Below are 16,409 nucleotides of genomic sequence, written 5' to 3'. Positions count from 1 at the left end.
CCTTCCTTCTATTTTCACTCCACCTCCTTCTGTGTCCAAGCCTACTTTGCTTACAATATCTTCTGCATATAGATTAAATAAAGAGGGGGATAAGATGCAGCCTTGTCTGATCCCTTTGCCATTTGGGAACCATTCTGTTTCTCCTTGGCCTGATTCCCTCTACCTTTTAAACCGGATCGCGAATTGGATTGAACCTGTTCAAATGACCCTAGTTCCCACTTGAACTGATTCGCTGAAGCTATTCGGAGAAGGGGGGCACGCACTAGACCCATTTAACCCGCATCTTTTTGTCGCTGATTTTTTCCCCGCATCTTTTCGGATAAATCGATTCCACGCAAGTGTGAACCAGATGCAGATATGAATCGATTTAAATTTGCCGTTTGGACAGCTGGAGCTGGTCCTTTTTGAATTGATTCATTCATCAATGTGAACCGCAAATGGATCATTTTATTTTATTTTGCAGCAAGAAAATGCGATCGGGGGAAAATGTCGTGTGAACCGCACTCCGATGTCGAACCGATCCCTCAATTCGGATTGCACACCGATTTATTTCTAAGTGGGAATGCGGCCCACGTTCTGTCCTAACAGTTATCTCTCCTGAGCACTTGTTCCTCATTTACTATCAGATGCTTTGGCACTCCCATCACGTCTTTAAGGGCATTCCATAGACTTTCATGATGTGCCTATTTGCTTAAATGTTGCTTGTCATGTTGTCCGGGAGGTTTTCTGCTAGTACTTAATGGTGCTTTCACCCCTAAACCCCAACAAATGTGGAGGGACTACTATACTTATTGCAAAGCAGAGAAAGAAGAAAAGGAAAGCCACCCAGGAGGCAAAGGCTGGGCTTGCTCAGGGATGGTGCCTCCTTCTTCTGGACTGCTAGCCCCCACCTTTTCCAGCATCTGGGGCTGGAAAGAGCCTGGCCCTCCCTGCCTTCTCCGCCTCTCTGCCCGCCCCAGCAGCCCAGCCTTGGCAAAGGGCTTTGCGGAGGCGCTGGAAGGGAGGTCAGTTCCTCTGCCAACATCGCTCCAGGCTGCTCCATCTGTTCAGAGGAGACAGATCCACCCCGGTGAGTCTCTTTCTCTTAGTCCCTCTCCTTGCAGTCTCTCTCCAGTGTGCTGCAACTAATGGGGAAAGCTGGGTCCCTTCTTTTGCAGAGGGATCTCTCTCTTTTTGTGCATAAAAAGAGACCGGTGCGCAAAAGGGGGCCATGCGTAAAAAGGCTGCCAGGCTTAAATGGAAGGAATGCAATAGTCCCTTTCCTCTTACATCCTCAGCACCTTTTCTCCCCCATCCTTTGCAATATTTTTTCCTTCTGACTTCTGGCCACCCCATGCATTTGGTCTAGCCAACTAGGGGTAAACCATAGTGGTAGGATTCAAAGCTATAGCCCTGTTACTCTGTGGAATCAGTCTGTAGAGAGATCTTGTTGCACCTTAGTAGCATGTTGTTGTCCATGTGTTTCCATTCTATTCTATTTGATACCTATGTATAGAGATCTCGTAGCACCTTTGAGGCGCACTGCAAGAAAGAAGTTGGCAGCATGAGCTTTCCTAGACTTAACTTTACTTCCTCAGATGCATATTATTATTATCATTAATATTCAAAGATATAGCCGTGTCGGCCTGTGGAAGCAGCCTGTAGAGAGATCTTGTTGCACCTTTGAGACTCACTGCAAGAAAGAAGTTGGCAGCAGGATGTTTTGTAGACTTAAGATGCATTGATGAATCTGAGGAAGTGGGCTGAAGTCTAGGAAAGCTCCTGGTACCAACTGCTTTCTACGGCAGAGGAATAGCAGGACCTCTCCTTGCCAAATCGGAACAGCTGGAGAGTATACAATTCATCCATCAGGAGAGTTGAAAAGTATATAATTCATCGGTCTGACCGTCTCTTTTCTCCTTTCCTCCCTGCTGAGTTAACTGAATGCATTGTACTTTTGCGCTTTGAACTCCATTTGCAGCAAACTGTGGACAAAGGAGGAAATCTGGGAGGGAAACTGGGACGTTTTAAAAGTGGCTGGGAAAGTGGGACAGCAGAGAATTAACTGGATCTGTCTTTGCTGAATCAGGATAGTTGGGAGGCATGGGATTCTGGGACTTGTAGTACAAACGAGGAACTTTCCCCAGCTCTGAACAACTGCAGCTTTTGCTGCCAGAATCCACCAGGACTCAGCCTGCCCAGCCCAGAGGGGGAAACAACCAGATGGAAGAACAGGTCTTGCAAGACTGACACTGAAATAGCCTTATGGATTTTTCCGGTCAGATCCACCCGATCAGACAAGCAAATAGCCAATCCTCTTCTCTCCAGCACAAGGTTTTTTCCTATCAAGGGTGGCAGTAAAGGTTTGCTCCTGGAGGAACCACAATGAACATGATGCCACTCCCTGGGAATGGCTTTGCAAATTTCACAGACCATTATCTGCTAAATTCACTGCAGTCTGCTTAAAAGATAAGTGTCTTGACCAGACTGGGTGCTAAACCATCTCAGATTTGTGAAGTCGAAGGCTTTCATGGCCGGCATCGGTGGTGTTTTTGTGGGTTTGGGGGGGCTATGTGGCCATGTTCTAGAAGAGTTTATTCCTGACGTTTCGCCAGCATCTGTGCAGGGACGTAGCCAGGATTTTAGGAAGGGGGGGTCCAGACTAAGTGCTACCATTATAATGGGGCTTGGGCGCGGCGGCGCAGCAGCACGCACATTCATTTTTCTAATGGAAGGGGGGGGGTCCGGACCCCAAGAAACCCCCCCCCTTGGCTACGTCCCTGATCTGTGGCTTTGGCATCTTCGGAGAATGCTGGCATGGAAGAGAGTGGTGTGTGTGTGTGTGTGTGTGTGTGTGTGTATTGTGTGACCCTACTCTCTTCCATGCCCGCATTCTCTGAAGATGCCAGCCACAGATGCTGGTGAAACATCAGGAATAAACTCTTCTAGAATACGGCCACAGAGACCAAAAACCCCACAAAAAACTACATCTCGGATTCAAAGCAAAAAGTGGTCTTCTGGGGCTGACCAAACCCAGAGTCATTTTGCAACAAAAACAAGATGAGTTAATAGGTGCAAGCTGTATTATCTGTCTGGAAATTGGCCTGTGCCCATCCCGAGTTGGCCTCCATCTGCAGCAGATGGGGTCTGCTTGCTTTGCCACGTTTTCTGCCCACACCCCATTCAATCCCAGGGAGTGGCACCACATGCATTGCGGTTACACCATGAACCAATCTTTACTGCCATCCTTGATAGGAAAAATCTATTCCCGGAGAGAAGACGAATGGGTGTTTGCTTGTTTGAACGGGTGGATCTGAACGGAGAGGGGGCAAAGTCCACAGACTTCTGCTTGCAGGGATGTAGGAGGGTTTGTGAAGTGCTTGTCCCTTGGGACTACAAAGTCCAGAATCCCCCAGCCAGTCTAAAGCAACCTGGAGACTTACCTACTGAAAGTGGAAGGCATTGTGGAAAACAGAGATCAAAATCTGACCACAATTGCTCCTTATGAGATGTATATCCATCCAGACATGTCCATCTGGTTTGCTCCCAGTGGAGCCGCAATGCATGGGATGCCACTCCCTGGGAATGGCTTTGCAAATTTAACAGACCAGTATCTGTTAAATTCACAAAGTGGGCATGCTTCACTGCAGTCGGCTTAAAAGATAAGCGTCTTGACCAAACTGGGTGCAAAACCATCCCAGATTCAAAGCAAAAAGTGGGCTTCCGGATCGGACTGGAGCCTACCAAACCCAGAGTCATTTTGCAAAGCATGAGATGAGACTTCTATGCCAGCATTCTCCGCAGATGCCAGCCACAAATGCTAGCAAAACATCAGGAATAAACTCTTCTAGAACATGGCCACATATTGCCCAAAAAAACCACAAAAAAACTATGGATGCCAACAATTGCGCATTGTTCAGCATTGCTGAAGTTCTGGATTTTAGTTGAGCTCAGGTTACTGAAATTCCTTTCTAATGGAAAAGTTGCCTTTTGTGGGGACTACAACTCCCAGAATCCTCCACTGCTCATGCTAGCAGGGGGAAGCTGGGTGTTGTAGTCCCCAAAAGATCTTTTCTCAGGCTCTTCTGTTGGTTTCTTGCACTTAACGCTTCCCAAACAAGACTTTGGCCTGTTACAGACTGCCAAAATAAAGCTGCTTTGGGTCTCTTTGGAAGTATGCTGTTTAAATGATGCATGCACCCTAAGAATCCGGAAGCTGCACCAAAGCTGCACTCCAGTGCTTAGGAATGGAGTGTGGCTTTGGCGCAACCTCCAGACTCTTAGGACCCAATGCATCATTTAAATAGCATACCTCCAAAGAGACTCGAAGCAGCTTTATTTTGGCAGTCTGTAGCAGGCCTATATGCTGTTTATATCAGGGTTTGGGTACCTTAAAGGAGCCAAAATCCAAAGACTTTTAAAGATTCCCTTAGGATTTTGATAGAGTATGACGACGACTCTGGAGTATGGAGTTCGAATCCCTCGTTTAACCAAGGAAGCCCACTGGGTGACCGTTGGCAAGTCACATACTCTCAGCCTCAGAGGATGCTAAGGACAAACCTTGCCAAGAAAACCCCATGATAGGATTGCCATAGATCAGAAAAGACTTGAAAGCGCACAACAGAAGAAGAAGACTATAAAGCTACCATTGTCAAACTTTATTAAAGCTAGGAAAGAGAATGAGCCCAAAACCCAAACTGTAGTCTGGAAGGATGAAAAGAGGGTGTGTGTGCATGGATTTTGTGTGCTTGAGAGTTTCAGTGACCTACTTAAAACGGCTTGTGAGGCCACATGTTTGGCAGAAAATGCCTCTTTTCCCGCCAGAAGACTGGATCTGTCATCCTGGTGAAAGTCCAGTTCTTTGCCTTGCCTCCTTCCAGCTCTGCAGAGAGAAAGACTGAGGAGGGTGGGGCTCGAAAATGTATATTTCATGGGTGGCATTTCGGAGAGACGTAGTGGCGAAGTCAAAGTGATTTCATTCCCGGATTAGGCTAGATTAGGGCAGACCATGGGAAGATCTCCTTTTCCAGAAACTCCCCTTAGCCAGCCCAGGGCCCTTCCTTGCCAGTGTTTCTTAGGTCTTTATTTCATGGGTTATATTTCTGACCATTAGCCTGCTTGGTGCCTCCGCCTTGCCTTTGCATCTAATAATGAGAGGCGTTCCTATGTTAGAATGTAATTAGAAAAGTAACTAACTACTAGCCCACTTGGTACCTCTCCCTGCTTCTGTATGATAGGCATTTATGCCTCTGCATCTGATAGGAAAGATATTATTCCTCAAATGGTTTGAACCATATGGGTTTTTCAGGCTCTAGAAGAGTTTATTCCTGATGTTTCACCAGCATCTGTGGCTTTGGCATCTTCAAAGAATGCTGGCATGGAAGAGAGCGGGGTCATTCATATATATATGTGTGAGAGAGAGAGAGAGAGAGAGAGAGGGGTCATTCATATATATATATATATATATATATATATATATATATATATATATCCCCCACTCTCTTCTAGGCCAGCCACAGATGCTGGCGAAACGTCGGGAAGAAACTCTTCTAGAACATGGCCACATGGCCCAAAAAATCCACAAAAGACTATGGATGCCAGCCATGAAAGCTTTCAACTTCACATCAGTTTGAATCCCTTTTAAAAAGCTATCTGACTTACTGGAGCATCTCTGTATCTACTCTATCTGACTTACATCTCTGTATCTAGTCTATCTGACTTACCTGACTTACTGGATCATCTCTGTATCTAGTGGCAGTGAGTTCCACAGGTACGGAATCACTCTCCTTTTTGCACGTAGCCAGGAAAAAGGAACATTTCTGAGCTCTGACACTTTCCTAATCCAGTGTTTGAACAAGGGAAACCACGAATCCCAGCCCCTGATTGTTGCAAGGAGGGTCTGGGTTCGAGAATAGGGCGGCGGTGGCGGCAGCAACATTAAGCCAAATGTTCTTTCAACAAAAGGCATCGCTTAAAGTCAACAAGGCGTGACGGGTTCCTGTGCGCGTGTGTGCATGCCTGCAAGACCTATTCCTGCCACCGATCGCAGTTATTCAGCATGAGCCAAATTCCACCCATGAGTAATTTACTCGCAACTCAGAGCATAATGCTACAATTTTTATTATACACCCTACGCTGACAGGGGAGAGGCGGACGCCCTGGTGATTCAGCGCAGTGGTTTCCTGAGCTCTCGGTTGGGCCCCTTTCTGTGTCATCCGGTCGGGTGCCAGGGAGAGTTGTGTACTGTGTAGTTCAACGATTAGAGCAGTGAGCATCAGGAAACCCTCTTTGCAATGCGTGCAAAATGCATTGGCCACACTGCTGCCAGGTGTACATTTTAGAGACCACGCAACATCGGTCTTACAAGAACTGCATCAGTTTCCAAGTTGCTTCTGAGCTCAATTCAACATGCTGGTTTTGACCTTGTTGTTGTTGTTGTTGTTGTGTGCCTTCAAGTCTTTTCTGACTTACGGCAACCTTAAGGAAAACCTGCATGTGTGTTGTGCACTTTCAAGTCATTTCCAACTTGTGGCAAACCTAAGGTGAACCTATGTGTGTATTGTATGCCTTCAAGTCATTTCCAACTTATAGCAAGCCTAAGGTGAAATTATACATATGTTGTGTGCCTTCAAGTCATTTCCGACTTATGGCAACCCTAATGCGAACCTGTGTGTGTTGTGTACCTTCATGTAATTTCCAGCTTATAGCAACCTTAAGTCAAACCTATGTGTGTTTTGTATGCCTTCAAGTCATTTCTAACTTATGGCAAACCTAAAGCGAACCTGTGTGTGTCCTCCAAGCCATTGCCGACCTATGGCAACCCTAAGGCGAACCTATCATGAGGTTTTCTTGGCAAGATCTGTTCAGAGGAGGTTTGCCATTGCCTTCCCCTGAGGCTAGGAGAGTATGACTTGCCTAAGGTCATCCAATGAGTTTACATGGCCAAGCTGGGATTTCAACCCTGGCCTCCAGAGTCCTACTCATTCAAAACACTACATCATGCAAACCCCTAAACAGCTCAGGACCAAGTATCTGAAGGTCCACCTCCTCACATTGGAGCCTGTCCAAAATGTGAGATCCTCAAAGGAGGCCCTATTTTGTGTCCCAAGACACAAAAGGTACCCATGTGGCCTTGCATGTGTACACAATTGATTTGAGTGGGTTGGCAGAATCCATGTTCATTCAGGGGCTGCTGTGATGTTACAACAGGCAGGTATTTGTTGTGAAAGGATAACCAGTGGAGCGACAGAGACGCCATGGTCAGCTTCGTAATGGACACCAACGCGTATTGGGATGCTCTTCGGTGTGAATCTGGGCACTGTCTAGGAAAGTGCCAGAACACAACAGAAGCACTCAGCGCATAACCAAGGTACCAGGTCTGAACTGGAGCACTCTAATGTATATTCACTAATAGTGTTACGTTGCATTTCTGCAACATAGCTATGAATGTGTGATGTTTTGGAACATGGGCAGTGATATAGGATCTCACCCGATAATAAGAAGTTGTAACACGCTCGATCTTTGGCCTGCAAGTCTGTCTCTGTATTTGCGTACTGAGTCTGCTCCCAGCATCCTCTCTGCCTCCATCTTCCTCTCTGTGCGCAATGCGCCGTGTCTGCAGCAAAACACAGACTGCCAGGGAAACCTTTTAAGAGGGCTGAAGGTCTTGGCAATGGATTGCATATTATAAATCTTTCATGCTCTCGCTGCAGTGGACTGGCCATGCCTTGCAGAGCAGCTTGTTCCCTCCGGGGAAAATTAAAAGCCAAGCCTTGAGACGTTGAAGCCTGGAAAAATGTATGTCCAGAGTAGTCCAGCAGCATCAGAATCTGGGGGCAGATGAAGGAGAGGTTTAGTTAGCTACCCAAGGAGTGCCACCCTGGAAGGTGGTTACTGCACCATCAACTAGGCTTACAACCCTGTAACCCTTCTGTAGGGGTTATTCACGCTGTCAATCCAGGTTGAATTTCCATTGTTCACACGTATCCAAAATGCACCCGATTTAGTTGGGGCGGGGCACCAAAAAACCCACTTAATCCGGGATAATCAATATTAGGTTTTTTTAAAAGATCCACATTTTCGGTAGCGTGAAGAACTGACGCAAACAGAGCTGGGATAAAGCTCTGCATGCCTCAAACTTGTTCCAAAGATAGAGCAGAATTACTGGGAGAATGCAAACTTTCTTCCTCCAAATGCTCTACAAAGGTCTTGCCCTTCATTGTGGGTATGTGTCTTCAAGTCGCCTTATAGTCGACTTATGGCAACCCTATGGGTTTCATAGGGTTTTCTTGGGCAAGGGATACTCAGAGACAGTTTGCCATTGCATTCCTCTGAACTGTAGCCTACAGTTTTAGTATTCCTTGGTGGCCTCCCTTCCCTTTAATTTGCACATGCCTTTCGCTGGACTGGTGGGATTGGAATCTGGACTGAGAGCCAACATCAGAAGCAATGTAGAGAGATCTTGCAGCACCTTTGAGACTCACTGAAAGAAAGGAGTTGGCAGGAGGAGGCTTTCGCAGGCTTACGTCTACTTCCTAAGATTGCAGAAGCAAATGTTCATGCGGTTGCAAAAAGAGAAGTTTGGCATTGCAAGGGTGTGATTCTGTCTGCCCACTTCCCCCAATGCACATGCTTTTGCTCATTTCCCAAGAGTATTTCCCCCTCCTTCTCGCAGATGCCAGCCAAGTCCTGACCTCGCCCATCCGCTCTGGACTGCAAAAGGGCAGGGACTCTGCAGTCCTAGTGAAAGCAGCCGAGAAGGCGGAGGAAGGAGGCAAAGGTTGCTGGGAGCTATGAAGCTCTCTCTATTCATCTGGACAACCAGCAGAGATCATAACTCTCTCCCCAACATTGCCACCCAAAAAAAAAACTTGGTGGCTACAAGCCATCACCCAGGAGGCAATGTGTTGGCACTGCTAGGAAACCTCTGCAGAGAAGCTAAATTCCTTCCCTGTCTGCAAGGATTTTCTGCTTCTGGGGCTTGTAAGCAAAGAGGCACTAATGCTTTTCTAAAGTGATCAGTGAGCCAACTATTTCATTGAATCGTAGCATCCTAGATTTGGAAGAGACCCCAAGGGCCATCCAGTCCACCCCCATTCTGCCATGCAGGAACTCTCAAACAAAGCATCCCTATTGACAGATGGCCATCCAGCCTCTGCTTAAAGACCTCCAAAGAAGGAGACTCCAAGGCAATATCTTCCATCGTCGAACAGCTCTTACTGTCAGGAGGTTCCTTCTAATGTTGAGGTGGAATCTCTTTTCCTGCAGCTTGCATCCATTGCTCCATTGAGTCTTGTTCTCTGGAGACCCCAAGGGACATCCAGTCCAACCCCATTCTGCCATGCAGGAACTCTCAATCAAAGCATCCCTATTGACAGATGGCCATCCAGCCTCTGTTTACAGACCTCCACAGAAGGAGACTCCACCAGACTCCGAGGGAGGATCTTCCTCTGTTGAACAGCCCTTACTGCCAAGAAGTTTACCCTAATGTTATATTATTATTATTAGTATTATTATTATTATTATTTATTCGCAGTATTGACACTTTTCCATTGAGAGCCGGCATGGGGTAGTGGTTTGAGCATGGGACTATGACTCTGGAGACCAGGGTTCAAATACCCGCTTGGCCGTGTAAACCCACTGGGTGATTTCGGGGCAAGTCATATCCTCTCGGCCTCTGAGGACGGCAATGGCAAACTCCCTCTGAAGAAACCTGCCAAGGAAACCCCGTGACAGATTTTGCCTTAGGGTCACCATAACTCGGAAAGGACTTGAAGGCACACATTTGGGCATTACAAATCCTAATCAGGAAGTTCCGCACCCTCAGGATTACAATCTAAGGCAGTATTGGCGAACCTATGGCACGCGTGCCAGAGGTGGCACTCAGGGCCCTCCCTGTGGGCACACATGCTGTCGCTCTAGCACAGAGTTTGCCAGAGTTTCTTACTAGAAAGCCAGAGGGATGTGGCACTTTGCAATAAATAAGTGAGGTCTGGGTTGCAGTTTGGGCACTTGGTCTGTAAAAGGTTCACCATCACTGATCTAAGGCCTCGTCTCAATCTAAGGGTCAAGTGTGTGGCCCCCTTCTTCAAATCGCCTCAAATGGGAACCATAGTCATTTGAACCGGTTGAAACCAACTTGCGACCCGGTTTAAAAGGTAGTGGGAATGAGGCCTTGGTCTACATCCTCAGATGCATGGCATCCTGCTGCACTGTATTCCTATATTCAGTTCTTTCTTTTCCTTTCTCACTCTGTCTCTACCTGTCTTTCTCTCTTGTTCTCTGCTGTTTTCACATTGCTGTCGCAAGACGCCAAAGAACCACAAAAAACGATGACCACTGTGTATGTCCAGAATCCCACACCTTCTCAGGTGGGACTGAAGCACCGGTAAGTCCGAGTGTCTTTGGGAAACAAGGTGTGTGCAAGGTGTGCATTGCAGAAGATGTAATGGGAGAAATAGTAGGTTATGAACGGCTTGCAGCCAGTAACCAAGACTTCAGGTTTTCTGGAACCGCACCCTCCGGTGCCAGCATGCTCTGTTCAGGTTTTTTGCACCAATGTGACTCCTTCCCGCTACGTCTTTCTTGGCTTCTGCACCAGAAGCTGTCATTGTGGAAAGAGGTGGAAAGTTCACATTGTGGGATGGTTCATTCTTTGGGTCCTTAAGAAAGGAGGAGTGGAGAGGGAAAGAGAGTGGGATTACAAAAATGCAGCGTTTCTGCAAATGCTTCATTGTTGCTTGAATCCGTGGAGATGGCTTGCACTGTACTGCTTTTATTCCACAGTCTAAAAAACTGAACTGCATCTCCCAAGGCTTAGACCCTAATAGTAAGAGCTTTCTACTAAAATAGGCTGGTTGATTTGCCCCCCATCTACTATTGAGAGCTAACATGTTGCAGTGGTTTGAGGGTCGGACTATGACTCTGGAGACCAGGGATCAAATCCCGGCTCGGCCATGCAAACCAACTGGATGCACTTGGCCAAGTCACATGCTCTCAGCCTCACGAAGGCTATGGCAAACCTCCTCTGAATAAACCTTGCCAAGAAAACCCCATGGTAGGTTCGCCTTAGGGCCACCATAAGTCACAAATGACTTGAAGGTACACACCAACGAACTATTTGAACGTGACCCTCGGACTTCCCTAAAACTGAGTTTGGCTATTGGGATGAAAGAAACCCAAAGCATTCGGGCTTTCAATTTGACCCATGTTTGGTTTTGTTTCCCGTCAAAGGGAAGGAGTGAACCTCCATGCTGCTATGCCTTTGCAACAAGATGGTACATTTCCTTTGCAACATTAAATTGGTACATTTCCTCCAACTCTTGAGCTCAACCAAAATTGTGAAGCCAAAGGCTTTCATGGCCAGCATCCATGGTTTTTTGTGAGTTTTTCAGGTAATATGTGGCCATGTTCTAGAAGAGTTTATTCCTGATGTTTCGCCAGCGTCTGTGGCTGGCATCTTCAGAGAATGGCAGCAGGGAAGAGAGTTGGGTCGCACAAGATATATACCCCACTTACTTCCATGCCAGCATTCTCTGAAAATGCCAGCCACAGATGCCAGCAAAGTGTCAGGAATAAACTCTTCTAGAACATGGCCGCATAGCCCAAAAAACCCACAAAAATCAACCAAAATTGCTTCCGAGCCCAGTTCCACAGATGTGGCATGTGGTTTATGTTGTGATTCAAGGGTAGAGGGAACTTTAGTGCCATTATACTGAGAGAAATAGTGGTCCCCATGTTTGGCGCCAGTCCTTAGAGGTTCGCCATCAGGAAATCCTGTGCCGTAACCTAGAACCGGGTTGATAAAGAGGATCCCACCATAATCTGCATCCCCCCAAATTCTCCTTGGGAGTGGGTTGTGGGTGCAGCGTTGTCTCACAGAGTCGCCTGTCCTTCCAGTTCTGCAAATAGTTGGAGACCAAGGGCTCGTTCCCACTATGATTTAAAGCGAATTGTTGATCGGTTTATATGACCATCGTTCCCATTTGAAACCAGTTCCGATCCTACTTTGATCGAGGCAAACTCAAAAAGCCCATCGTTCCCATTTCCAGACACTAGTTTTCTAGTCTTAGGGGTTTTTTAACCAGCTAAGCATTCGGAGTTTGAGAAAGGAAGTCAGTAAGAAAGATTGTGTTTCCTCAAAGTGCCTTTTGGGCAGCGGGCGAGGAGGCTGGGGATCTCTTTGGCAAGGATCTCTACGGAGGAATGCCAGCCAACGCCTTTGGCCTCAGGCGGAGACCTCTCCAGATAGGAACCAGATGATGCTTCTAGTTTGTACAAAAAGGCCCTCGGATCAAAGAGAGTCGCAGCCAATGGTGGGGCTACGGAAAGAATGCGAAACATGGGAGGGAAACCATATTTGAAGAGGATTTTTTTTAAATGCTTTTCAATCAAAGAGTGATGCAAGCAGCTCTTTGGGAACAGTGCATCCCAAGAAGGAATTTTCCAAGAGATCGTGAACATGATTGCAGTGTACAATAACATGCAAACCAACCAAACATGGGGCCAACCAAAATGTGCAAAATATACGTTGCACGGTTTCGAAGCACCACTGGCTTCTTCATCAGGGGTTAAAAATCATACAAAAAAGTATTTTGACAACGTTAGTCACAGGCCAACAACATCTTGACAATGCAAGCCTATGACTAACATGGTCAAAAAAAAATCTCTTGCATTATTAAAGTGGGGACATTTTAGTATCCCATTCCAGGCTGCAGAAATAATGTCATTTGGCACTGCTATGGGATCTGGGGATGTCTAGTTTTCTGAGCTATTTAGCCTCCTCTATCGGAGAGCTCTGGTGCCACAATGAACTACAAATCTCAGGGCTCGATCACTGTTAAACTGGTGCCAAACTGCATTAATCCTGCAGTGTGGCGGTAGTAGTCATATATTATGGGACTTGAGCATCCATGGATTTTGGTATCCATGTGGGTCCTGGAACCAAAGGCCAGGAGATACCTAGGGACCACTGTAAATGAGATAGAAACACAACCCCATTTGTGTTTTTGTGGGTCATAGGTTGTATTTTTATCTCATCTCTTGATGGGGTTTGGTTCCAGGACCCTCCGTGGATATCAAAATCCATGGATGCTCAAGTCTTAATAATAACATTAATAATAATAATAATAATAATAATAATAATAATAATAATTTATTTATATGTGGAGTCTCCCATAAGATCGAGGCAGCTTAAAGCATCAGGTAAAACATAGTATAAAATACAACTTACAGTTAAAATACAACCCATTAACTCCCACCCACCCACCTCCATACTATAATAAAATCACATTAAACAAGATATATGGTTGCTGCCACACTGAAGGATTAATGCAGTTTGACACCACTTTAACTGTCATGGAATTTCTTTCTGCCACCAAAAAGAGAAGCCAAAGGCCCACCTGAATCAAAAGATTGTTGACTGCCATAGAAAGGTAAAAGGACCAGGGCCAAGTAAGCCTCCCTTTGCTTGGGATGGGATTGCACAGCCATGAAACTCAACCGCTTTCTCTCTTTCTCTCCCTCTCCAGGCACGGACTAGATCCCGACAACAACGCCAAGATGCCATCCCAGCTGGAGCACGCCATGGAAACCGTCATGCTCACATTTCACAAGTTTGCAGGCGACAAAAACTACCTAACGAAAGAAGACCTGCGGCAGCTGATGGAGAAAGAGGTCCCGGGGTATATGGAAGTGAGTGAGGCTGGTTTGGAAATGGGGTGCGGCAGGGAGGGAGGGTTCTTGGATTTGGGCAAAATGCAAACACTGCGGCTCCGACACAGTGGCAATGGCAAGCGGACACCTCCAGACTGTCTCCAAGGGCAGCCCTATCTGGAACAAGCCATAGTAGTCATGTCTGGTTTCGCTCTTGGATTTTTTGGGTACATACATATGTACTAAGGCCGCATTCCCACTTACAAATAAATCGCTTGCGAAATGAATCGATGGATCGGTTCGGCATCAGAGCGTGGTTCACACTACATTTGCCCCGACCGCATTTTCCTGTTGCAAAATAAAATAAAATAACCCATTTACGTTCATGAATGAATAGGTTCAAAATGGACCCATGCTCTGGCCAACCGAAGGGCAAGTTTAAATCTATTCCGATCCGCATCTGGTTCACACTTGCGCAGAATCAATTCATCCAAAAAGACGTCAAATCAGAGTCAAAAAGACGCGGGTTAAATGACTCTAGCATATGGTCCCCCTCTCCAAATTGCTTCAGCAATTTATTTCAAGTGCGAACCAGGGTCATTTAAACCAGTTCAAACCCATTTGCGATCTGGTTTAAAAGGTAGTGGGAATCAGGCCTAAGACGTTTCCTATAGACAATGCATCTCTGAGCACATAAGTTCTAAAGTAGCAATGGGCAATTGTGTGCAAACAAGTCCAATATTGACCAAACATCTTGACCTGCTCTTCTATTTTGGGTTTGTATCAATCAATCAATCAATCAATCTTTATTTACCATCAATAGACCCACTGAGGCATACATCAACTTAGATCACATAAATGGAAAAGTTGCACTTAGCGTAAAATGGAGAGCTTTAGGAACCTGTCGGAACCTGTCCCTATTCTTCCCATGTTATTGATGCCTCGGGTACCAAATTTCCCATTAAAGAAGCAATACCCAGGACTGTATCAATTTAGTTAACTGGTGTATACCTGGAAGTGCTTGAATTAATAAATAAAATGCCTTCTCTGGTTTGTTTTCCCCCTTCCTTTCCCAACTTTTCCCTTCCAGAACCAGAAAGACCCCCAGGCCATCGACCGCATCATGAAGAACTTGGAAGAGTGTCGAGACGGAAAGATCGGCTTTGAGGGCTACCTCTCCCTCTTTGCCGGCTTGACCAACGGCTGCAACGAGTATTACGTGAAAAAGATGAAGCCGACCGGGAAGAAATATTGAAGGGAGGAGAGCCTTTCTGCCCTAACTCCGCAGCGCTGATGGTGTGCCATTTGGATCCCCAAAAACCTTCCAGAACCAAACCCGCTTGCGCTTCAGAGTGCCAAATCTCTGTCTCAAATCTAGCCATTTGGGGGTGATCCAGACCTTAACAAAACCTTGTCCGTTTCCCTTTTTTCCATTCCCGTAATCCTTTTCCAGATACGTTTGCATCCCTAACCTGCGCCCGTCGCCGCTACCGGGACCAAGTATGCTTCCCTTGTGCCCAAATGTCCACTACTTAACCGTGAAATAAAACGTATTTTTTTTTGTTTCCTATTCCTGTTGTTTTTCCTTCGGTGATGAATAATTTGTTTCTATACCTGAAGGATATGTGAGGTTTTTTGTGCTCATCCTGCAAAGGTGGTTCTGCAGAGATGTCAGAAGAGCAGACGATTGCTGGTTTGTAGCAATGGCCGCATCTGAACCCAGATCCTGAGCCAATTCTGTGCAAGTACCCAACTCTGATAGTAAGAGTGGTCTTACTGTATACGTCATTCTACCTCTTTCATTTTCAGAATCTCCCCATCAATAGTCTTCACTTTTTCAATACCCAGAATCGAAATGTGGTTATAGGATAGCAGGGGGTTGGAGTAGATGACCCTTGGGGTCTCTTCCAACTCTATGTTTCCATGATGCCCTTCAGTCTTCTAGACACTGAGCTGAGAAACAAAGCAAGGGTCGTGACTTTAAAGGTTTTCACAGCCAGCATCCACAGTTTTGTTGTGGGTTTTTCGGTCTATGTGGCCATGTTCTGGAAGACTTTGTTCCTGACGTTTCACCAGCATCTGTGGCTTTGGCATCTTCAGAGAAAGGAGGGGTCCTTGACTCATGTTCATTGTCTTTGCATGAACGACAAAGTATATCCCTCCAAGACAACACTTTCTTGTGCAGAGGAATCTTAAAAATCCCTCCATTCCTATGGTGGGCCTGGTTCGTCTTCACGCTGGGTGGCATTCAATAACCATCAACACAGAACATCGTCCACCCTATAATTTAACTTCCATAAGACTAACCTAGGCTGCAGCACTGCATGCGTCGGATGTTTCTCCACCCGAAATTTTAACCCATTGAGGTCTCAGACAGGAAGAGAGATTCCTGGGGAACGTATCTTGAAGCAAGGGTGCTCAAACGTTGATTCTCCAGATACTCAAATTCCAGAAGCCCCATCCAATATGGCTAATAGGGATTTGGGGAGGTAGGCTTGCCAGATCTCAGGGCCTGGTTCTGATTTTCCCAGTTTTCATAGGTCACCGCCAGGCAAGAGACAAGGGTTCAAATGCTCCACTTTTGTGGGTTGTTCAGCTTCCAGCAAGCGGAAGGGGCTGCATGCAAGTCTGCAGGTCAGCTAGTAAGGCAGTTTGCAAGGCTTCATTGCTGCAGCTTGCAAAGACACAATGGCCTTGTTGAAAACTACAAGTGGACCTAGGTCCATCTGTTCTGGCAGTTCCATAACATCCGTATCCAGCAAAGGACTGTCATTGTG

At 46.3% G+C, this 16,409-nt stretch overlaps 1 protein-coding gene across 3 annotated transcripts; it reads left to right on the top strand.

Moving 5' to 3' along the window:
- The first annotated feature begins 961 nt into the window (after positions 1-961).
- Positions 962-15,202, top strand: LOC149301832 (protein S100-A10-like). 3 transcript variants are annotated; one of them, XM_089483095.1, is made up of 4 exons: positions 971-1,069; positions 10,288-10,366; positions 13,509-13,671; positions 14,723-15,202. In XM_089483095.1, exons 2-4 carry the CDS (start codon positions 10,311-10,313, stop codon positions 14,885-14,887), a joined length of 384 nt encoding a protein of 127 aa, XP_089339221.1. In that variant the 5' UTR covers positions 971-1,069; positions 10,288-10,310; the 3' UTR covers positions 14,888-15,202. The 3 variants fall into 3 exon arrangements, with proteins under 3 accessions (XP_089339222.1, XP_089339221.1, XP_089339223.1); XM_089483096.1 differs by lacking the exon at positions 10,288-10,366 and having other exon boundaries at positions 962-1,069; XM_089483097.1 differs by lacking the exons at positions 971-1,069; positions 10,288-10,366 and adding an exon at positions 7,251-7,348.
- The last annotated feature ends 1,207 nt before the right edge of the window (positions 15,203-16,409 follow it).

This window comes from Sceloporus occidentalis, unplaced genomic scaffold (genome assembly GCF_023333645.1).
Source record: "Sceloporus occidentalis isolate IW3139 unplaced genomic scaffold, rSceOcc1.0.p SCAF_20, whole genome shotgun sequence".
NCBI classification, from domain to species: domain Eukaryota; kingdom Metazoa; phylum Chordata; class Lepidosauria; order Squamata; family Phrynosomatidae; genus Sceloporus; species Sceloporus occidentalis.
Note: the sequence above shows the minus strand (reverse complement) of the source record. Positions and strands in the feature narration are given on the sequence as shown.

What these genes read in the sequence shown, in the direction of transcription:
- LOC149301832 (XM_089483095.1), top strand. Translation starts at nt 10,311, where the DNA reads ATGACCACTGTGTATGTCCAGAATCCCACACCTTCTCAGGTGGGACTG. An exon ending in CAGGTGGGACTGAAGCACCG is followed by an intron (nt 10,367 to 13,508) that starts GTAAGTCCGAGT and finishes CTCCCTCTCCAG; the next exon opens with GCACGGACTAGATCCCGACA. An exon ending in AGGTCCCGGGGTATATGGAA is followed by an intron (nt 13,672 to 14,722) that starts GTGAGTGAGGCT and finishes TTTCCCTTCCAG; the next exon opens with AACCAGAAAGACCCCCAGGC.